This window comes from Panulirus ornatus, chromosome 4, assembly GCF_036320965.1.
Source record: "Panulirus ornatus isolate Po-2019 chromosome 4, ASM3632096v1, whole genome shotgun sequence".
NCBI classification, from domain to species: domain Eukaryota; kingdom Metazoa; phylum Arthropoda; class Malacostraca; order Decapoda; family Palinuridae; genus Panulirus; species Panulirus ornatus.
The window spans coordinates 12,948,018-12,971,711 of record NC_092227.1 but is presented as its reverse complement, the minus strand read 5'-3'; the positions used below and the strand labels follow the sequence as shown (position 1 = coordinate 12,971,711).

Genomic DNA, 23,694 nt, shown 5'->3' with positions numbered 1-23,694 from the left:
GACCGCAGACTGGAAAAGAGGCGGTAGCCTTAAAGGACGAGAGAATCTATGCTTCCATTCCCCCTACAATAACCTCTGCTATACACTCAGCAGAGTCAGGAAAATCACAAAATGAGGGGCAAAAATCCATTCAAAGAAACAGGGAAAAAGAAAATCTCACGTTAGTCCAGTAAGGACTATTACAGTAAAGTGCCACTTCTTACATTTAGAAAGAGCAGCTGGAGGAGGAGAGGGTGCAGTTAACGAAGATACATTGACCAGAGGATCATGAAATGAACCAAACGGAGATGATGTTATGTAGCTACAGTGCGAAGAATTAGGAATGGACAAAATAAACAGATCCAATGTTAGGAGAGTGGTTGTGATAGTCTGAAATATGTGTTGTGTGGATTCCTTGCCTGAACTATCATAGAGTGGTAGCTCGTCCGCTTACTATCTTCACTGTAAAGGGCGTTGAATGTCTTCTTCACTTCTCACCACCTATGCCACAAAGTGTTTGGTATGCTCAGTTTAAACCCCCATTATCTTAACGTGGGTGTTGTGTCATCACCTCACTAGCAACATTACGGCATGTGAGTGCTAAAGTCTGTCCACACATCCATCAAGGCAATGTGCTACTGTTATGTCCTACCCTCAGAACGTGAAATACTGGGATCCACTGTCATCCCCCATATGAATCTGTCCATGCATCTATTATCATAATTGAATACATTTCAGTACCGTGTCATTCGCACATAGCGAAGGTTCTGCTTCATCGTTAGTAATTTACAGGATCAAGACTGCTGGTTTGTGAATAAACAGAAGCTTAGTGTTTTGAAAGTAAGATATTAAAGCTTGTCTCCATGATATATATGAGCGAGTATCAGTAAACTTTAGCAAGGATAAGGAGGGGTTTTGGAAGGAGGTAAATAAAGTGCGAAACAAAAAATGGGAACATCGGTGAAAGGGGCGAATGGGGAAGCACTAACAGGTAGTGATGAAGTGAGGAGATGGAGTGAGTGTTTTGAAGGACTGTTGAATGTTTGATGATAGGGTGGCAGATGTAGGATGTTTGGATCAGGATGTTCTGCGAAGTGAAAGAATCATGAAGAGTGGTTTCGTGAAATGAAAGGAGGTGGTGAAAGCCATGCATATGATGAAATGTGGCAAGGTGGCTGGGGTTGTTGGCTGAATTTCTTAAGAAAAGTGGTGATTGTGTTGTTGTCTGGTCAGTTAGGATTTTCAGTGCATGTATGGATCCTGATGAGGTGCCTGAGGATTAGTGGAATGCATTTAGTGCCATTGTATAAAGGCAAGGCGGATATAGGTGAGTGTTCAAACTACGGAGGTATAAGCCTATTGAGTGTACGTGGTAAGGTGTATGGGAGAGAGGGTTATGGCATATATGAGGTAGTACAGAATGAGTGGATCAGGTGTTTGATTTAAAGAATGTGTAAGAAATACTTACAAAAACAGAAGGATCTGTATGTGGCATTTATGGATCTGAAGAAAGCATGAGAGGGTTGATAGAGATGTCTTGCGGAAGTTATTCAGGATTATAGTGTGGGACGAAAGCTTTTAGTATGTACACACACATATATATATATACATATATATATATATATATATATATGGTGTAAAGTATATGTATGAGTTGGAAGAGAGGAGAGTGAGTGGTTCCAAGTTAAGGTTGGTCTGCAACAGAGGTGTATAATGTCCCTATGGCTCCTTCATTTGTTTATGAATGGGGTGGTGTTAGAAGTAAATTTCAGAGTATGGGAGCGAGGGTGAGTAATGCAGTCTGTAGGGGATGGGGTACTTAAAATGTGCGTCAGTTGTTGTTTGCTGATAACACAGTACTGGTGGCAGATTCAGGAGAGAAATTGCAGAAGTTGGTGACTAAGCTTGGAGGAGTGTGTGAAAGGATGAAGTTGAGAGTAAATGTGAGTATAAGCAAGATTATTAGGTCTAGCGTAGTTGAGGGTCAGGTTAGTTGGGATGTGTTTGAATGGAGAAAAAAATGGAGGAAGTGAAGTTCTTTAGATAACTGGCAGTGGACACGGCAGCGTATGGAACCATAGAAGCAGAAGTGTCAAAGGATGAGCGAGGAGGGCGAAGATCCTGAGAATACCAAAGGATGGATGTGTGGCAAAAGAGGTCGCTGTTTGGAAGGGTAAAATTGGGTACCTTTGAAGGTATACTAGTCCCAACAATGTTATATGGATGCGAGGCATGATCTATAGATGACGATGTGCGGACCGGATGGAAGTGCTGGAAATGAAATGTTTGAGGACAATATGTGTGTGGTGTGTGGTGGTTTAATTGAATAACTGATAAAAGGGTGAGAGAGAGGTGTGGTAAGAAAAAGAGTGTGGTATGAAAAAGCCGAAAAGGGTGTGCGGAAATGCTTTGGACGAATGGAAAAAAATGAGTGGAGAGGTTTAACAAAGAGGATATGTGTGTCAGAAGTAAAGGGTACAAGGGGAAGGGGTAGACCAAATTAGAGATGGGACGGTGGAGCGACAAATAGTTTTTGTGATCGGAACCTGAACATTCAGAAGGGTAAAAGGCTTTCAGAGGATAGAATGAATTGAGACAATGTTGCATACGATGGTTGACGTGTTCTCAGTGGACTGAACCAGGGCATGTGAAATGGTCAGGGTAAACCATGGAAAGGTCCGTGGTTGTGGATAAGGAGCTGTGGTTTCTGTGCAATGCACATGACAGCTAGAGAATGGATGTGAGCAAATGCGGCCTTTTTTTCGTCTGTCCCTGGCGCTACCTTGCAAACACGGCAAACAGCGATCAAGTATGAAGGAAAAAAAAAATCATTCTACGAAAAATTATGAGAAATGGGAAAAGCAATCTAGATTTCTTCGTTTGATATCTCAGGTGATATCGACTTAAACCTCGAGCTTCGAAATATCGTCCTTGCAATCGAGGTCTCAGCAGCCTCACCGTACCCTCCTGAGAGCTCTTCTCCAAGTCTTGTTTGTAGGGTACACGAACCGATACCAGGCACTGATTTCCCAATGGTATCACTGGCTCCGTCCTTCAGTCAAACCCTCCTGCTCTCTAAGGCATCATGAGGGATCTAAAGATAGGGGAAATGGAATGCAATTTGCCTCTGTTCCTCATGAGAGAATCGTCCCACATGGCACATGGAAACAGGAGGTAGCATCTTGTCTTGCTGAGACAAAGGACATCTAATGATGCCTTGTTGGCAATGGAGATATGTACAACTGGTAGTGCCTTGTGACTGCTGAGAGAGTTAAAGGGACGACAGAAGTCTGTGATATCGCTTGTGAAAGCGAAGATCCGTGAACTGGGATGTTCATCCAGTGGCCCTTACTAATGCAAGACGTGAAAAAAGCAGCTCCTGGGCTTCCATAGAAGGATACATAAGTTGAAGAATAAAAACAACTCATGACTAATAATATTAAGAGCTTCAGAGGCTCATTGGTTCAGCACTCTGTATTCATCCTGAAGATCTAAGTATAGACGAGTGTGGTTTCGATGTCTTTCATTCACTGGATAGGGGAATAAGATTCCAGTTTCTTTGGCTTCTATATGTTTTTCATTAGTCACTCATCACTCATAGGACACTGCCTTAGAAGTCTCATCATACAGGTTTACAGGATAGTAATCTGAAAATCCTTCTGGAGAATATGATTCAAAATACACTGACCTAAGATTCCCACAACACTGGCTATACATGGCGCAAAGGCTCTTGATTCCCGAGGCATTTGACATGCTTGGAACCCCTGAAGCACATGCAATGTACCAGATAGTGGTTTGCGTGTCTCCTGAAACACATGCCAATCTCAAGATATAATAGCTCATGGCTTTCACGACACGTGTCATTTACCAGACAGTGGATTACGACGGTCATGCAGACTATTATTTATTAAGCAGAAGCTTAGGTCTCCCACGACACTTAGCTTCTGGCGGGATAGTGGTTCAAGGTCCCCAAGACCCGGGTCAGTCATGGGGACTGTAGCGTGTGACTCCCACAACGCATGTCACTCAAAAAACTGAGAAGAGGAATTGCAGTGACACACGGAACTCCTGGGATCATGTGGCAGCAACGCGTAAATCCCACAGTGAACGTTATCCACAAGACAATTGGCCTGGAGCTCTTACAATAGGTCAGGCAACAGACACTGCTAGATCTCTATCAACCTTTAAATTACAGTTTATATAAAAGCAACTGAAGGTGGGTCCTTCTAATTAGCTCAGGAGAAAACATCATAATTTTGATCTTCTTTGTACTATATGTATAGTGTTATGAGAGGCACAGCCACCTGATGGTTGTGCACACTCTGACATGCAACAGATTTATCCAAGAGTGAACATAACTAAAACTGGACGAACAGCTTTAAAGCAAATGTTTATTGTTTTAAATTTTCAGGATTATCTGGTGTAAGAGACAAACGTCAAACAGTATTCGTAATTCATTGCATGCCAAATATAATGTAGTCTGTTTGAGAAATAGCATTTACCCATTACCTTACCATTATAATTATCATTTTTATCAATCCATCCATTTATAATCTTTCTAGTAAACAGATGATGAATAAAACAGTAAGTGCTGGGGAAGCCACAGACCCCACTAGTCATCCGCAGTCTGTGTGTTTATAACATCGTCCCTGAGAGAGGTAGACACAGCAATTGCCCACCCCAAGTGCTGTAGGTCTGAATAGGTAGATCGTACACATAAGTTATTGAATGTAAAACTATAAGTGAATAGAAATGATGCAATTATTCATGCAAGGAGATCTGGGATCTCTCAGCTATATATGGGACAGGGAAGGACACATAACGATATATGTTTCGAACACAGTGCTAGGTGTAAGTGAGGATGAAAGTTAGCAAACAATAGTAGGAGTTAGCGTTCGTGATGTGGGCTGAAAATATTTCGACTGAGCATACTTGGAGATTTGAATCTGGATCATAATCTATAATGGAATTGCTTATCTATCTACTTGATAAATAATCACCCCAGAGCCAATTTCTATGAAAAAGTCACGGTGTTACACAGGACCTTTCTGAAGGCTTCTGCAGCCCATGGCTGCTCCACTTTCAGCGGCAGGGAAATACAGACTCCTTTGGAATCAGAAGTTCTTTGAGGTAACTTTTCACTCGCGGTGTAACCTCGAACAAGCGAAGTACGGTAACACTTGTAGTTGCATACGCTCCAGGTAACAAGAAGCATGACTGAGTTAAGCTTAGAAGTTTCCTGGAGGGAATCTGGGAAGGCCATGGGACTGCATTATGAACTGGAATGCAAACTGTCCTGACAAATGTGGACGGAGGGGCTGGTGTGTACACAGAAACTGGAAGGACAGGAATAAGTTGAATCATAGGAGGACACGATAATGGTGAAGAGCATCTTGGTAGGCGTCCAGAGGACAGACACAGAAAACATAAACGAGCCTAATCTAGTTTTGGTAGGGAAGATTAAGATAAACACTTTACAGAATTTGGAGTCAGTGAGAGGAGTTATCAGATGCCTTTTGATACGAAGTCAGTAACATAGAGGAGCGATGTGTTCCAGGTGGATCGAGATCGGATGTGTGAATATAGCACTCAATAAAGCTGATGAAGCGAAAGACTGAAATCTCAGGAGAGGATTTCCAAAGGAAATTGAATGAAAATTGGACTGCATACAATGTGGCAGAGTTGTTGGGGGGGTAAAATTCTAAATACAGCAATTACAAATATTACTACAAAGGCATGTAGAACGAGTGCAAAAGATAGGATGCGGTTGCGAGGATCACCAGCGTGAAATGTAAACGTAAACTTCAGAATCAAAGGAAGGGATGATGGAAGGAGAAGCCTGATATATCCTGTGTACAGCGAAGAGAAGAAGTCAAGGGAGAAAAAAAAATCTCATTGTCTGAGACAAAAGAGTGATAGAACATGGTTTATGAATAACTGAACAACAAAAGACGAAGACTTTAGGAGAAAGGCAATTAAGATATTACTGAAAATATTGAGGTAATCTGGAAGAATATTAGAAAAAAAAAAGTTTTGAAAAGAACCTTAATCAGATATACCAAGAAATTAAGAGCGCTACTGAGTGAAGATAAAAACTCGCAAGGCAAAGAGGACGAGGGAAGGAGGATCTTATGAATCAGAGATGGCGATATCAGTACGATATGACACCAAGATATACCATATATAGCGGAGAACACGTTGTACCAAGGGCTGAACAGATCAGGATGGTGGAGAACAGAGCTAAATCTATATGGATGGGCGGGAGATGAATCGTGTGTTGTGCTGTACGATGGACGTGTGTCACTATATTTTTTCATGAAATAGGTCCACACAGGGACACAAGTCATCAATATATGACTGGGAAAAAGACAGAATGAGGTTGGAATGTGCGTTAGAATCCTGGTTGCAGTAGTCGACCCGCAATTCACCCAGTTGTTCATCCTCCCCTTTGGGTTGGTCAATAAACTGGGAACCAGGCTCAGGCTAAGGTCTCTCTCTCTCTCTCTCTCTTTCTCTCTCTCTCTCTCTCTCTCTCTCTCTCTCTCTCTCTCTCTCTCTCTCTCTCTCTCTCTCTCTCTCTCTCTGTATATATATATATATATATATATATATATATATATATATATATATATATATATATATATATATATATATATATATATATATATATTTCTTTCTTTTTTCTTTTAAACTATTTGCCATTTCCCGCGTTGGCGAGGTAGCGTTAAGAACAGAGGACTGGGCCTTTTTTGGAATATCCTCACCTGGCCCCCTCTGTTCCTTCTTTTGGAAAATTAAAAAAAAAAAAAAAAAAACGAGAGGGGAGGATTTCCAGCCCCCCGCTCCCTCCCCTTTTAGTCGCCTTCTACGACACGCAGGGAATACGTGGGAAGTATTCTTAATCCCCTATCCCCAGGGATAATATATATATATATATATATATATATATATATATATATATATATATATATATATATATATATATATATATATATATATATATATATATATATTATACATATATACATATATATATATATATATATATATATATATATATATATATATATATATATATATATATATATATATATATATATTACTATCATGTCCCGAAAATCGAGTACCGGTCCATCCGTGTGGCTGCCAAGTAGTTTTACCACAGCGCCAAGATGAGTTAAAAACATCACAACACATTAGATCAGTGAATTAGCGAACGGTTACGGAGGAGATGCTGATCTCTCGCATCATGGTCTGGAGGGTTAGGCTACATGACTGACACGCATATGGACCGGCGGAATTCGATTCTCAAAGTTCATTTGTTCTATGGGGTTCCCATATGTAGATGACCCCGTGCTCTACCTTCTGTTTTTCTTTTAGACATAAGCGAGGGCGAGTGCGTTAGTTTATGATCCCATTCCTGCCAGTGTGTTTGATGGTGTTTGGGTCCAGTAGACTCATGGATAGTGATAGTGTAGGGTAAAAATAATGTACGAAAAATGAATAGCCGACAGATCATTGTAGTGCAAGGGAGCTCTTCGAATGTCAGCAGGAAGCTGTTGGTCTGAAGAATGGATACTTCTAATATCAAGTCCTTATAATTAATATTCTAGAGATGATAAGAGTAAAAAAGAATTTCATGTAATTTTTCACCTCTTTTTTTTCTCTTAAAATAACCCTTTCCATTTGTTTTGTTCCTTGTCGTATTATATCTTGAAACGGTAAAGCAAGGCTTAAAAGTCGTTCAGATTTTTGTTTTCAGTAAATTCTAATTAGGACAATTTTTTTCCCCCGCCGGATCTATTGGACCTGAGGGCAAAAAAAAAAATCGTTCCACATTATTGACGGTAGTGTTTTAGGGCTACGGAGAACTTAGGAGAAAAAAAGAGCATTTTTGTATTAGATTTTTGTACCTAGGGAAGCTATAGAGAGACCTCTAGATAGTAAGGAAATAACATACATCAACAGAATGAACTATAAGATAAGGTAAGAATATATCCATAAAATATTGGTACTATAAGGCGTACCTAAATGGAGGGTTTGCAAACACGAAGGACAATAGTATGATTACTGAAGGTTTTGGTACCGATACGAGTCTGTGAGAGGACTGTGCATCACCGTTATTCCTTTAGATCAGATCATCGGACGAACGTGTAGAGGGAGTTGAAGTAGATGAATGTGGGATGCAGTTTTATCAGGGTGCCAGCTACTGGGGAGATCGCCACAAGATACTGTATGTGGATAACATAATTTTTTTTTGGTTATGACTGAAACAAGGAACACAGGAGAATGTCCCGTTGTGTTGGCAGATTTAACCAGTGAAAGTTAAGAATGAATGGAAAGAAAAGAAGAGCTCATGTGTCTAAATGATTAGGGGAGATCTGTGTGTGATTTCACTTACATAAGGATTCATATATGATGAAACTAAGTTTTGTAGGGATGGAAGATGTTGGTGATGCTTTGAGGGCGTTGCTTAATGGGGAAATGTTACTTGTGGTATGTGAAAGATGCATATGCCTTCTTGCTCCGTCTTCTCTGTATTGATGTGCGAAGCACAAACACGTCAAAAACTGAGGTTAACTCAAACCAGCTCAAGATATAAAGCAAACCCTGATCTGGACTGGTAATAAAAGAGGTCAGGTCTTACGCCACAGACTGCTCAAGAGCTAAAGCATACTTAGGTCAGAGCTAAAGCAATGACGGGTCAAGATTTAGAACACAGACAGGTCAAGATCTAAAGCACAGGCAAGTCTAGAATGACCGTACACAAGTCAAGAATTAAAACACAGACGGGCAAGACTCGAAGCAGAGACAGGTCAAGACTTGATGTACAGAAGGTGTCAAATCATAAAGTTGTCATTATTGTACTGTACGATCACGGGTGTCAATAAAGGATGAGGATATTAAAAACTGGTCAGGGTGAGGGTGAGGGAAGCCACTCTGTTTGCATCTGGAGGAAAGCATTTTGTTGTGGGATAAGCATACAGATGGGTCACAATTAGACAAGTAAGAGATTTAAAAGGGGTCTAACTATAAACTAATGGATGGTCCCTGAGTAATGATCACCTAGTGCGCGTCTCAGATACACTTAAGCTGATTAAACTGAGGAGGAGCAGAGACGAAATTCTCATCAAGTATGATAGTCTAGTGTGTAATGTGAACGTCTATACATCACAGACAGAGGAGGTAGTCCTGGTTCATTCAGTTACACTCTTCGAGAGGACCAGTATAAACCCATCTTGAAGTATTAATGTATCATCACTCTTTGTTGTTTGATCAACCATTTATATAACCTCAAATGTTACTTTTCGTTTGATTTATCTACGGTTCTATGCGCTTCTTCCTTCGTATGCTTATAACAATGGAACTAGTGAGTGGAAATCGATTATCTATCACTTTCATATTTCCATGAAAAAAAAAAAAATGATATATATCTTAGCAAAATGCACAGTGAAAATCTATCTCCTAGTCACAATATCTTTGAATGAAATACATTAAAAAAAAAAACATAGATACAATAGAAAGCAATGACACGAAATCTATCTTTGTCTACCTTTATCCTTTACTGATTATAAGATGACCATCAAATGGCGATTACTTGGGCTTTACTCCTATCTGTTGCCAGGGTCAATAAGGCTATCAAAGTCAGGCTACGTCCACCAAACGGAAAAAAAATCTTTGTAAACTTTCTTCAGGTTCTAAGGATAATTCTAAGACCACATAACTCTCTCACTATGCAGGTAACCCCATAACCAAAGGACTACACAGATGATTAGAAAAATAAACCATAAGTCTGGCGACTCCTGAGAGAAATGTAACATCAGTTCTATTGTAAAGACATATCTTAGTTATCTTTAGAAAGCTAGAATTCTTTCTTTTCAAGATAAAAAGATTTCCCTCTTCTCGATTTTCATGTATATAAAAAGAGGAGAAAAGTCTTTTCAAGATTCGACATTACAGAGAGGCTTTAAATTCTTTTTTCTCTTGAGATTTATTTGATGGCTTTTGAGTCAATAGGGCAGAGATTAAGCAGACCTATTTTCTTTTTTCTGTGTAGTATTTGACATTAAGCAAAGTCTCCCCTGTCCACATAGTGGCTCCGCTGACGATCTCGCTCATGAAAGTGGCGGGACCTCAGGAATACGTGTCGGCCGGAGTGACGGAGGAGCTTGAATGTTCCACAACCGGCAGTAGGCCCGAGCCCATCATCTCCTGGTGGAGGGACGGACAACGCATCATCAACCCCAGCGTTAAAGTAAGTCCCTTAGGGAAGTGTGTGTGTGTGTGTGTGTGTGTGTGTGTGTGTGTGTGCGCGTAACTACCTATCTACACTTTACGGAGGATGTAGACGACTCCGACTGCGCGGGGTTTGCTTCGCGGGTGAAGGGGGTCCCCTTTGGTGAGGCCTTATCCCTTGGAGTTCAGTCTCGTCAAAGAACCTTGCACTCAAAAGGAGTCCAAAATATCCCTGCTACTGGAGGTAGCACAACCTCGGAGCTGCAGGAGCCCCTGGCTAGCACCAGGGATCCTTTGTCAAAGAGACGTCCTGGGCAATTATGGATAAGTTCTGTACACAAGAGACAGTTCAAAACTCAAGGAGTCCTCATCTCTTGACCCGCCTCTATCACCATGCAGCTTTTTAACTTGTATGCTGTCCGCATTTACTATTTCCTCATTCAGTTTATTCGTTTCATCCACTTCTCTTACACTATAAGAATGTTTCGTTGCATTCTATCTAATAAGTTACTTTTTCAGTTTCATGTTATGGCCTCATGTTGTTCTATCCCTCCATCTCTCGTAGAAATATTCACAGTAGTGATCAGGCCACCTCTCACTCTTCTTCTACGATGGATACACTTAAGGGCATCTAGTCTTTCCCTGTAACTCGCTCTTTTACTTCAGGTGTCAGTCATCTTTGCTACCCTCCTCTGGACCTTCTCTATTAGTTCTCTGTGCGATGATCAAACGTGACAAACATATTCTAGGTTCGGTCTAAGACAGGATGTAAACTGCTCACAGAATCTTTCCTTATCCATACACATTGAATGTTGATTTAACATTTGCCAGAAGGTGGCCGGTGTCCTTTGCTATTTTACCAATGTGGGACTTCGGTGACAGGTTACGGACAACGGCAACTAATCTCTCTCTTTCATATGTGGATTCCTACAGCATATTTCTCGTTACATATTCATACTGAAGCGTTTTTCCACTGTATCTCATCCTCAATACCCTGCATTTCTAGAAGGATCCACTGACATACGTTTCTAGAAGGATCCACTGACATACGTTTCTAGAAGGATCCACTGACATACGTTTCTAGAAGGATCCACTGACACACGTTCCTCGTTTCTTTCCACCAAGACAAATCTTTTATACATCGGGGGGAATCTTGCCCTTATTTCTTCCTAGTGATCCAGCTTCTTAAATCAGCCTCCCATTCAGGACGGTGTCAGAACCTTTCTAGCAGTTCCTCACACACATACAACCCTACATTTGATTTCCCACTGGATAATATTCATATCGAACCCTCTTTCACCGTAGCCCATCCTCCATACTCAAACTGAATTAAATCAATCACGTAAAATATCAACTTTTCAGCCTGTCCATCTCCCCATGTACAGTGATGCAGTCTTCCTCACCTTTAACCTCCCTTTAAGTTTGGCCATCATCCGGCAAATATGTTCAGGTATTTACATAGATCAAGAACAACAAAGGTCCCAGAATAGATCCCTACCGCGCGTCACTGGTGTGTGTGTGTGTGTGTGTGTGTGTGTGTGTGTGTGTATGTATGTATGTATGTATGTATGTATGTATGTATGTATGTATGTATGTATGTATGTGTGTGTGTGTGTGTGTGTGTGTGTGTGTGTGTGTGTGTGTGTGTGTGTGTGTGTATGTATGTATGTATGTATGTATGTATGTATGTATGTATGTATGTATGTGTGTGTGGGGTGTGTGTTTATGTGTGTGTTTATAATCACCTATTTTCATTAGCTATTTCAACTATGAGGGCAGGAAATTCTACACTCGTGGAGCCCATCTCTTGAACAATTTCTACCGTCATGCAACATTTTATACTTCTATATGCTGTCCACAATCATTTATTCTCATTCAGTCTATTCCATGGTTAGTAACGCTAACCAACTACATCTCATGTGCTCATGCAAGTGTGTGGTTGCCTGCTTGTGCCCTCAGGTTCTACCTGTTAAACCAAACTTTTTCTTTTTCTTTTTCTTTGTCATGAGATGTTTGCAGCACCAAAGAACAGGGAACACTTTGCAGAAGTTAATTTCGTGAAAGATTTCCACTTCCTTTTCGCACCACCCGTCCGCGACGCAAGCATTTTATTCTTGTGTTACAGATTTAGATGAAATCCGGGCCGACATTATTGGTAAACTCCGTCCATACGTTAAATGTATCACCTTCATGTGGACAACTTGTTATTGCGTTATGTACGGTAATGACCAATCAAAACTTCCTGAAAAGTCGATTACAGAATTTCAGATCAACTGGATCCTTTGGGAACTACAGACCTACCATTTTTTTTTTTTGGGGGGGGGTTAAATAATCGATTAATAACCTGGATGGAAAATTATATGCAGTGAGAGTGTGTATGGTCTTAGAACTGCCTTTAAAACACCTATACAACACATTCAAGCTATTTCTATTGTTCATAAATACCATGATATTGCCGGCTTCAGTGATACTGAAGGTCGATAAGCTTAAACCTCATATAACCAACTGACCAACTGGAATTCACAGACAAAGTCAGTGGCCCAACCTAGATGGAAATCACATATGTAACCTGAGATGAAAGATTGGGACGCCCTCAGCCGTAGAAAAAGGAAGAGAAATGCTTATTCTGGCAATAAAACGAGTGTCCAGCTTGTTTGGAGGTTTATGATCGATCCAGTGCATAGCTAGATGTTTCTTTTTTTTCCCCATTCGTTTTTGTAAAGTATTTTCCTGTTTACTGTGACATGAGCTGGTGAAAGTTTTGTGATAAGTCTGCGAGATGTTTTGGGATGCGCCCTAAAAGTCTGCGGATTATTTGAGTCATGTCTGAGACATTTTTATAAACTGCTTTATCTTTATCCTCAAAATAAAGATGACGAGACTGTACCGTGTACTAGGGTGTTGAACCGAGAGAGAGAGAGAGAGAGAGAGAGAGAGAGAGAGAGAGAGAGAGAGAGAGAGAGAGAGAGAGAGAGAGAGAGAGAGAGAGAGAGAGAGAGAGAGAGAGAGAGAGAGAGAGAGAGAGAGAGAATTTATAACCCAACTCCAACCATATATAACGAAAAACATTCTAACAATTTGTCAGCGATATAATAACCATTTGGTAACCCAGCGTCCAGCCTACACCATGTCCAGAATGATAACAGGAAATTCAGAATAAACAACACGACAGGAATGATGATACAAAGTCTTATTACATTCACTTAATTACTTACTTAATTATGACCCCTTTGCAATGTATTTATTCCATTATTCTTTAAATTCATCTTCACTGTATCTTTTTACGTTTTGTCAATATTTGGCCTTAATCCTTTTTCATCCGTGTATCAGTTTGGTATTTCAGTTTTAGTATATCGATTAACTCTTTCTTAAATCATCATCTATTTTCTCTTTTACACTTTGGTGCTAATCGTTTTTTTTTCATGTTAGCTAAGACGGCACGGACAGCTGGGGCCCCAATCAAGGCCATCCCATTAACGCTATATATATATATATATATATATATATATATATATATATATATATATATATATATATATATATATATATATATATATATATATACATACACCCTAGCCTGAGCCAGATACCCATTTTGTCGACCAACCCCTACGGGTAGATGAATAGCTGGGTTGACTGTGGACCGACTCCCGCAACTACGATTCGAACCTATGCGCTCGACCCTGGGCGGTCCGTGAATGCGTCACGGCCAGGAACAGCTAACCTTCCCAACACATGAGTCCATATAACATATAACACATAAGATCTTTCCCATTTCCGCAGCCTCTTTCAATGTCTTACTTTCGTTGATTAATTGATCATAAGATCAGTTGCGTCTCTCATGTATCATAAGCTGGGCGCTGCAGGGGTAACCCATAAGGTGGCTCCGTCGTGAGGCGTCAGAACAGGTCCCTGATCACACAGATCGTGGTTGGCGACGGTGACCTTTTAGTTTAGTCAAGGTAGAGTAAGGGTCTTCGTTCACTGGCTGCCTCATTCAAATGCTCCCGGGTTTGGGTCCCGAGCGCGAACGGAAAAGAATTCATCCTCCCAGATGGGTACGATGAATTTCGAAATAACCAATACGACTCGTGTTGTCTCTGTAGGGCTGGTAAGCGTAAACATGAGAAAAAGAACATGTTCCTAATATTCATGGTAGCTCCACCTTACACTTATTTCCATCAATATATGATCCACTTTACACTTAGAGCAGAAGAGGTTGCTTCGAAATGGTTTGGTCACATAGAGAGAATGAGTGAAGAAAGATTGACAAAGGATATATGTGTCGGAGGTGGAGGGAACGAGGAGAAGTGGGAGACCAAATTGGAGGTGGAAAGATGGAGTGAGAAAGATTTTGAGTGATCGGGGCCTGAACATGCACGAGGGTGAAAGGCGTGCAAGGAATAGAGTGAATTGGGACGATGTGGTATACCGGGGTCGACGTGCTGTCAATGGATTGAACCAGGGCATGTGGAGCGTCTGAGTAAACCATGGAAAGTTTTGTGAGGCCTGGATGTGGAAAGGGAGCTGTGATTTCGGTGCATTATACATGACAGCAAGAGACTGAGTGTGAACGAATGTGGCCTTTGTTGTCTTTTCCTAGCGCTACCTCGCGCACATGCGGGGGGAGGGGGTTTTCATCTCATGTGTGGGGGAGTGGCGACGGGAATGAATATGGGCAGACAGTATGAATTATATACATGTGTATATATGTATATGTCTGTGTGTGTGAGTGTAAACATATGTATACGTTGAGATGTATAGGTATGTATATGTGGGTGTGTGGACGTGTATGTATATATATACATGAGTATGTGGGTGGATTGGGCCATTTTTTTCGTCTGTTTCCTTGCGCTACCTCGCCAACGCGGGAGACAGCTACAAGGTATGATAAAAAAAAAAAAAAAAAAAAGATATATATATATATATATATATATATATATATGTGTGTGTGTGTGTGTGTGTGTGTGTGTGTGTGTGTGTGTGTGTGTGTGTGTGTGTGTGTGTGTAATTTGCTGATACCCACGAGAAAGAATGAAACACGATAAGTTGCAGTTGCACTTTCGTGTAAATACATCGTTGGGGAAAATACAAGAATATTTCTGCATCTCCCCTGACGATGTAATTACACGAAAGTGGTCATCAATAAATACTAGATCATGGGCATCACTGTGACCTTACTGCAATATATATATATATATATATATATATATATATATATATATATATATATATATATATATATATATATATATATATAAAGCGTTAATGAGATGGCCTTAATTGGGGTATTCAGTCGACCGTGCCGTGTCAACTGACATAGAAAAAATATATGTGTGTTTATGAATAAATAAATGTCAGTGTTAAATACAATGTCAGAATTTGTGGTGCAACTGACACTGATTTGTGTAGTTCCTGTTTTCATTATGTTTATGACTTCATTTATATAGTGTGTCTGTAGAAAATGAATATCATGCATCAGTGTGTTGATCGTGACTCATTACAAATCCACTTTTTTATTATCATTTTCTTTAGTACATACGACTAGTATCCTCGATCTATTTGTCTACAATTCTCGTATAACTGTATACTTTGTATTCCTGTACACTTCTATATTTCATTGGGAGTTACCCATTAGTATTATTAGGAATTCAGAATATTCAGTCGTATGAAGCGCTTGGATGAGGAGAAATACATGAAAGCGGACGATGGCAAAAACGGGAAATAGTAACTCTATGTAGTTTTATAGTCATGTTCGAAGCAAGAAAGTCATGACCCAGTCAAGTGATACATAAAATACGGAAATGAGTGACTCGGTGCAAGACAACATAGCGATGGCAAAGATCTTCTTCCTTCCAACTGTATGTACGAATGAAGACAGAACTTATTTCCCGCATCCACCTCCAATGCTGAGAGGGAATTAAGTTCTGCCACATATTGACATAGAACCTGAAGATACACTATCAATGATAAATAGCAACATATTGACATAGAATATGAAGATACGCTATTAGCAATAAACAGACTGAAAGTAAACAAAACGTCAGACTCAGATAAGTTTTAATGGATGAGAATATAATATGAGAGGCGAAAAATGACATAATTAAGACCTTAACTGCCCTTTTCAATAAGTAACCCCCAAAGAGGGAGAGTTCCAAAGGAGTGAAACTTTCCATTTGTAACATCAATATTCAAAACAGGAAATGAGCCACTGTCCAGAAATGATTGTCCAATTAGCTTGAAGTCTGCAGTTAGAAAACTGACTGAAACCATCATGCGGGAAAAAATGTCTATACCTCTCAAAAGACACTACCACTTAATAAACGAGTCTCAGCAAAGTGTTCAACGAAATCGATTGTGTCTGAAAAATCTGCTTGAGTTCTTGTTTGAAGAACGTAAAGCGTTTGACAACCTCTGCTGAGATTTTCAAAAACCATTTGATAAGAGTTCCTCAGCAAAGGCTACAAGATGAATTCAAGTAACTTGTTACAGATCGGGTTACATATCGGTGGTTAAGAAATTGGCTAATTGGTGATTAACAGTCACGCCTCAGAATGGTCAGATGTAGGAAGTTGTTCCACAGGGAGCAAGTCTTGGGAAAGGTTCTCTTTCTCATGTTTATTAATGCTGATGTTAAATGGCTACAGTGTAAGTTATCAAAATCCGTTGATGATACTGGGCTGGGAAATAGATCTACATCTGGAAATGAAAGTCTACAGTTTCAAAATGTCATAGACAAATCGGTGGACGGGGCTTACAGACGGCTAATGAATACGAATATCGACAAGTATATACCGGTTGTAAAAAATGAGATGGAAAGCCACAATATGAATTGTTTTAAACTAGGAAAGGTCTATGAGGGAAAAGACTGAGGTGTAATAGTCTGTGACGACCTAAGGCCAAGTATGCAGTGCACAGAGGTAGTAAAAATGTCGAACAAAATTCCTGAATTAATAAATCAGGCTTTCGAATTTGTGGAAAGGGAAATTATCCTCAGTTTTTTTTTTTCAGTTCATGGGTGCGGACGTCCCCATCTTGATTACTTTGTTTAGTTTTAGTCACCTTACTTGAAAACGGAGACAGACAGAAAGGAGCAAGTCCAGCATGAAGCTACCAAGATGATTACTGATCTGAAAAACGGCACCTGAGACCGTACTGCAAGACTTGAATTTGCTCAGCTGAGGAAAGAGAATGTTAAGATATTATCTAACATGAAATTATCAAACGCTTCGATAATCTCGATCTAAGGAGCTACTTAAGGCTTGATTCGTTTCATTAAACCTATAATGATGGATGCAAAATCGTGGGTAAACATTTTACCTCGATAAAGGCCGAGTCATTTTTCTTCAACAGGATTCTTCCTCCCTGGAATGATATACTACACATACTTTTAAGTAGACTTGATAAGAAATAAGGTAAGAGATTGGGTGTAGAATGATAAAAGGTGAGAGTAAACGAAGCAAGGGGAGTGGATGAGTAATGGCAAACAGAGAAGCAGTGCTGGCATGTGCTCGAGAAGTAGCTGGCATGCGGAGGGTGGGATGTGGGCAAGTGAGAAAGGGTAGTCAGTGGTGGCATAACAAAAAAAATTTGCGGGTGAAAGAGAAAAGAGAGATGTGTGGGCGATTCTTACACGAAAGTAGTGCAAATGATTAGGATACATACAAGAGAAAGCAACAAGAGAGCAAGAGGAAGGTGCAGAGGTTGAAAAAGAGAATTGGAGTAAGCGAGTCTCGGTAAACTTCAGGGAGAATAAGATGTTTTGGAAGGAGTTTAATCGTGTAAGAAAAACAAGAGAACAAGTGAGAACCTCAGTGAAGAGGACAAATGGGTAACAGGTAGGGATGAGGTGAGGAAGGGATGAAGTGAGTATTCTGAAGGTCTGTTGAATGTGTTTGATGATAGGGAGTCACATGTAAGGTGTTTGGGTCGGGAAGGCATGTAAAGTAAGAAATTCATATAAAGTGGTTTGATGGGAGACAGAATAGATAGTAAAAGCCTTGCGTAAGGTGAAATGTGGTAAGGCGGCTGGAGTGAACGGTACTGCGATTAATTTTCTTAAGAAAGTGGGTGATTGTGTTGTGGCTTGGTAGTTAGGATTTTTAATGTGTGTATGAATCATTGTAAGGTGCCTGAAGTTTGGTGAAATGTATGTACGCCATCTGATAAAGACAAGGGGAACAAAGGTGACTGTTCGAACAAGAGAAGTGTTTAAGTCCATTCGGTAAATTGAATGGAAGAGTGGTAATTGAGAGGGTGAAGGTATGTACTGAGCATCATATTGGGAAGGACTAAGGAGTAGCAGAGGATGTGTCGACCTGGCTTTTATTATGAAAAATGTGTGAGAAATACTTACAGAAAAAGAATTTATATGCAGCATTCATGAATCTAGATGGAGATACCCTCTAGTAGGTTGTACGAAAATATGGTGTAGGAGGAAAGATTCTGAAAGCAGTGAGTAGGAAAAGAGGAGAGTGAGTGGTTCCAGGTTGGTCTGCGGAAGGGATGCAATGTCACCATGGATGTTGAATTTGTTCATGGGTGCGGTGTTTAGGGAGTTAAATGCAAGGGTGCTGGAGAGAGAGACGAATATGCAGTATGTACGGGTTGAGGGGGGGGGGGGGGTCTACGAAGTGAGTTATTTGCCGTTGTTGATGATATACCACTGGTGGCAATTTCAAGTGAGAAATTGTAGAAGTTGGTGACTGAGAAAGTAGAAAGGAGGAGGTTAAGAATAAATGTGAATCAGTTGGTTGGGGTGTGGGTTTAAATGATGAAAATGTTGAATAAGTGAAGTGCATTAGATACCTGGGGATGGATATGGCAGCCAATAGAGCCACTAAAGCGGAAGTGAGTCATAGGATGGGTGAGGGGGCGAAGATTCTGGAAGCTTTTGGAAATGTATGGAGAGAAAGGTTGGTATTTTGGAGAGCGAAAATGGTTATGTTTGAAGGTACAGTAGTCCCAGCGATGTTCTATGATACGAAGCATGGGCTATAGATATGGCTGCGCCGAGGAGGAGGGATGTGTTGAAAATCATATGTCTGGGGATATGTGATGGGAGGCGGCGTGAGCAAATATGTAATAAAAGGGTAAGGAAGAAGTGAGGCAATAAAAAGCGTAAGCTTAAGGGAACTGAAGAGGGCGTGCTGAGATGGTATAGCGGGATGAAGAGAAGAGGCTGACAAAGAGGATCTAAGTGTCAGAAGTGGAGGGGACAGGGAAAAAGGGGAGAGTCAGTTGAAAATGGAAGGATGGAGTGAAAAACGTTTTTGAATGATCTGGGCCTGATCATGCCTCCTACAGGAGGGTGAAGGGCGTGAACTAAAACGATAAGGTTTACAGGGGTTGACGTGCTGTCAGTGGACTTACGGGGTATATGGAGCGGCCGGTGGAAGCCATAGAAAGATCTGTGGACCCTGGTTGTGCATAGGGGTGATCTGGCGCAGTGCATTGCACATAACAGCTTCCTGCAATGTCTAAACACACACACACACACACAAATATATATATATATATATATATATATATATATATATATATATATATATATATATATATATATATATATATATATATATATATATATATATGTGTGTGTGTGTGTGTGTGTGTGTGTGTGTGTGTGTGTGTGTGTGTGTGTGTGTTGTTTTATAGTTAATATTTACCCTCCGTTAAGTATTACTCTATAATTTCGGTTCTTGCAGTGAAACAAATACAGAGCAAAAGACAAGACGGTAGTTCTCCAGCAAGTATACCCAACAGCCTTAGAAAGTTGTCATGACGACACATGTGTAGTTGTGTGGGTCTGTAGTGTACCGGCGCAGATGCTGCCCGATTTACGGTGGGAGTTGAGGTAAAAGTCACCGTGTTAGAGGAGTTATGGCCTCCTACAGGGCCCGCCGTTGGCCGCGCTCAGTGGGCCGTTCTTGTGCCCTCAGTCCGGACCGTGAGTTAAGGTTGTGGTCGTGTTGGAGGACGTAATGGTAGAGGTCATGGACGCTGTGAGAGGGTGGTGGAGGCTCTAGCAGATGGTGGCAGACGATGTGGCCGTGGTGATGGGCGCTGTAAGATGGTGGTGGACGATGTGGTAGTGGTGCTGGGCGCTGCGAGAGGGCGTTGAACGGTCCGATAGTCTTGGTGGACGATGTGGTGGTGGTGGTGGTGGACGCTGTGACAGTGGTGGTTGTTGTGGTGACTAGTGTGGAGGACGCTGCAGTAGTGTTGGTGACAGTGGTGGTGGACGCTGTGGAAGTGGCGATGGACTCTCTGACAGAGCCACTGGACGCTGTGGAGGTGGTGGACGTTGTAGGTAGTAGTGATGAACGCTGCGGCAGTGGTGGTGAACAATATGACAGTGATGGTTGTCTCTGTGACAGCGGTAACGGACACTGTGACAACAGTGATGGTGAGCGCTGCGGCAGTGGTTACGAACGCAGTTAAGTAGTGGTGGACGCGGCGGCAGCGGTGGTGGGTGATGTGGCAGTGGTGGTGGACGCTTAGGTAGTGGTGGTCGATGATATCCGGGTGATATTAGAGACTGTGGCAGTGGTGGTGGATGATGTGGGAGTATTGGTGGACGCTGTAAGAACAGTGGTTGACATTCTAACGCCGTGACAGTGGTGCTGGACATTGTGGCAGTGATGTTGGACGTTGTGACAGTGGTGGTGGACGCTGTCAAAGTGGCGGTGGACGCCTACGGCAGCGGTGGTGGACAATACGACAGTGATGATGGACGCTGTGGCATTGGCGATGGATTCTATAACAGTCTTGGTGGCCACTTTCACAGTGGTGTTGGACGCTGCAGGAGCGGTGGCGGACGTTGTGACAGTGGTGGTGGCTGCTCTAACATTTATGGCGTACGCTTTGTTTGAGCGATCGGGGCTTGAGCATGCAGGGAGGTGAAAGGCGTGCACGGGATAAAGTGAATTGGAACGATGTTGTATACAGGGATCGACGTGCTATCGATGGACTGAACTAAGGCACGTGAAGCATCCGGGTTAAACCATGGAAAGGTCTGTGGGGCCTGGCTGTGGTTTCGGTGCATTACAGATGATAGCTAGAGAAGTGATGTGAGAGGATGCGGCCCTTCTTCATATGTTCCTGGCGCTACTTCACTAAAGCAGAAAATGGCGATCAAGTATGAAAAAATGTGTGTGTGTGTGTGTGTGTGTGTGTGTGTGTGTGTGTGTGTGTGTGTGTGTGTGTGTGTAACTGATTTGCCACTGAGCTTCCAAGAGTAACGAACCCAGGTCATCTGTTTTCATTTCCATCAGCCTACAATGAACTATCTGCCCCCCTTCTGTAACCATTACCCTTCTCTGATTCACGGACCTCGCGATGCATCACGCATCCTCACGAGAAGCAATAATTACCACATACACTCAGGCTTTTAAGGAAGGCTTCTAATCAACTCTAGAAGCGTCAAGGTTATATGTAATTCTCAGAAGACGTGAGGCAAATAGTTTACTCCAATTATGCTGTACCTCATACAACTTACGGTGCTCTCTCCTCAGTGAAAAATAAAGGAAAATTTACGAAATTTAGTAACATCTTTTTTAAGAGAAGGTTCATACTCTTTAATTGTACTCTTAATCTGAAGTGGCTTAGGAATCTTTATATATCTATGGTTCAAGGTAAAGGACTGTTAAATCAGCGTGTTAACTGTCTGCATGTGACAGTAAAAGGCATACATCTCTGGCGTACTGCCCCTTCTCTGTCTTACTCACTATTTTTCTCTTTTTTTTTACCGATTCAGGAAGAATTCTGACAGATCGAGATGCTACTCAAGGTTAGATATGATGTACTTAAACTGAAGACAAAGAATTTCATTAGACTTTAACTTTTTCGATTCTCGACTTCGTTATTAACTTGGACCGACCTGACTCCAGCTGAGTGTAATTAAGTGTCTACAGCGTGATACACACACACACACACACACACACACACACACACACACACACACACACACACACACACATTTGTGGCTGCTACTGGACAAAGTACCACTGAGCTGGTTCCTACTGGCCTGAGCCAGTGGCGTACTTTAGCATAATTGTTACCCGGTTTTGCTGATTTTGTCCTAACTCATATCGACCATATCTGGGCTAATATCTACACACGTTTATTGTCCTGACCTATACTGTTCTGCCATTTATCTGTCGGCATCTTGGTCCACCTAAACTGATCCCTTGCTGACTTCACAAAGCTGTTATTAACTTGACCGCCGCTGACCTAATAGCTATCGGCGTCATGTATATTGGCCAATTACATTCTTGACCTTTCTAGTAACAAGCTCGCCTTTGTTTCTTCCCCTTCGCAGATGGTGCGGCTGATGAACAAGACACTGTCGACGCTGCGAGTGATCCCCCAGCCGAGCGACCATGGGGTCGTCTTCACCTGCCGTGTCGAAAACCCGCTTCTGCCAACCTCCGTCCTCGAGGAGTCTTACAAACTTAACGTCCACTGTGAGTGCTGCTCCTTCTCTCATCCTTGATTGTGTTCAGGAGTCCTGCTGGTTCAAGGTCCTCTTCTTGCCTATCTCGTCACTCCGCCTCTAAATTGTCCTACAAATTCATCGTCCACTTGTACGAACGATTCCTTTCTCAATCGTACTCCCTGGAGTTCGTCCCTGAGGAAGTCTGGTAGCTCATCTACCATTAGAATACGTATTTCTTTTTCTTTTTTTATCTTGCACGAGTGACCACTCCTTCCATAGTGAACCATTAGTATGTTGATGGATATCCTCACATCCTGCTCTTGCAGCAACTCCTTATACCTGCTTTCTTCGAAATGAGTACTACTTCTTTCACTCAGGACGGTTCAAGGATAAAGCCCTCCTCATAACAGAATTCTCTATACAAATCTAGAATACATGGGGAGCACTTGAAGCCTTCGTGACTCTTGTACATTTATATAACCAATATACAAATCATGGATACTTCAGTTCTGTTAACATGGAACTCATTTTGTCGAACATTTGACGAGGCTAGGAATTTCTAAATGTGCATGAGGTAACTAGCTTAGGCCTATCGTATACATACGTAAGAACTGTGATGATTCAGTTCGTATACCATTATCGTAGATTGTCTAAAATGATATGGTGTCATTTTCTATTGGATTGAGAAGAATTTCAACGCACTAGTAACCTCCACCACAGACCCGTCTCTAACTTTGCCTTACTTAGTTCCCTGTCACTAGACTGTATAAATTCTGACAACAAAACTCCACTTCTTTTCAACCCAATGGCATTCCTCTCAATGTTGTCAGTCTCATTTCAATAACTTTTCTTAACAGTCCGTTCCGTCCCCTCCCCAACCCCCCATTTCACCGACAACGGCCTCTTCTACGCGCCGTAGCAACTTGTTTCACCGAAGCAGGAACTTAACGTTCCAGTCAATCATTCCGGAACGCCATTGTCTGGGAGTAACTTTTGACGGACGTTGCTCATCACAGGGAGGAGAGTTTCCCGCTCGGAGA

At 41.5% G+C, this 23,694-nt stretch overlaps 1 protein-coding gene across 1 annotated transcript in view; it reads left to right on the top strand.

Moving 5' to 3' along the window:
* The window catches only part of LOC139764464 (hemicentin-1-like), a 253,923-nt gene that overhangs the window by 188,643 nt on the left and 41,586 nt on the right, over positions 1-23,694 (top strand). Inside the window, exons 7-8 of the mRNA XM_071691018.1 lie at positions 10,074-10,234; positions 22,538-22,682. Coding sequence (XP_071547119.1) covers positions 10,074-10,234; positions 22,538-22,682 — 306 coding nt within the window. The remainder of the gene's footprint in view (positions 1-10,073; positions 10,235-22,537; positions 22,683-23,694) is intronic.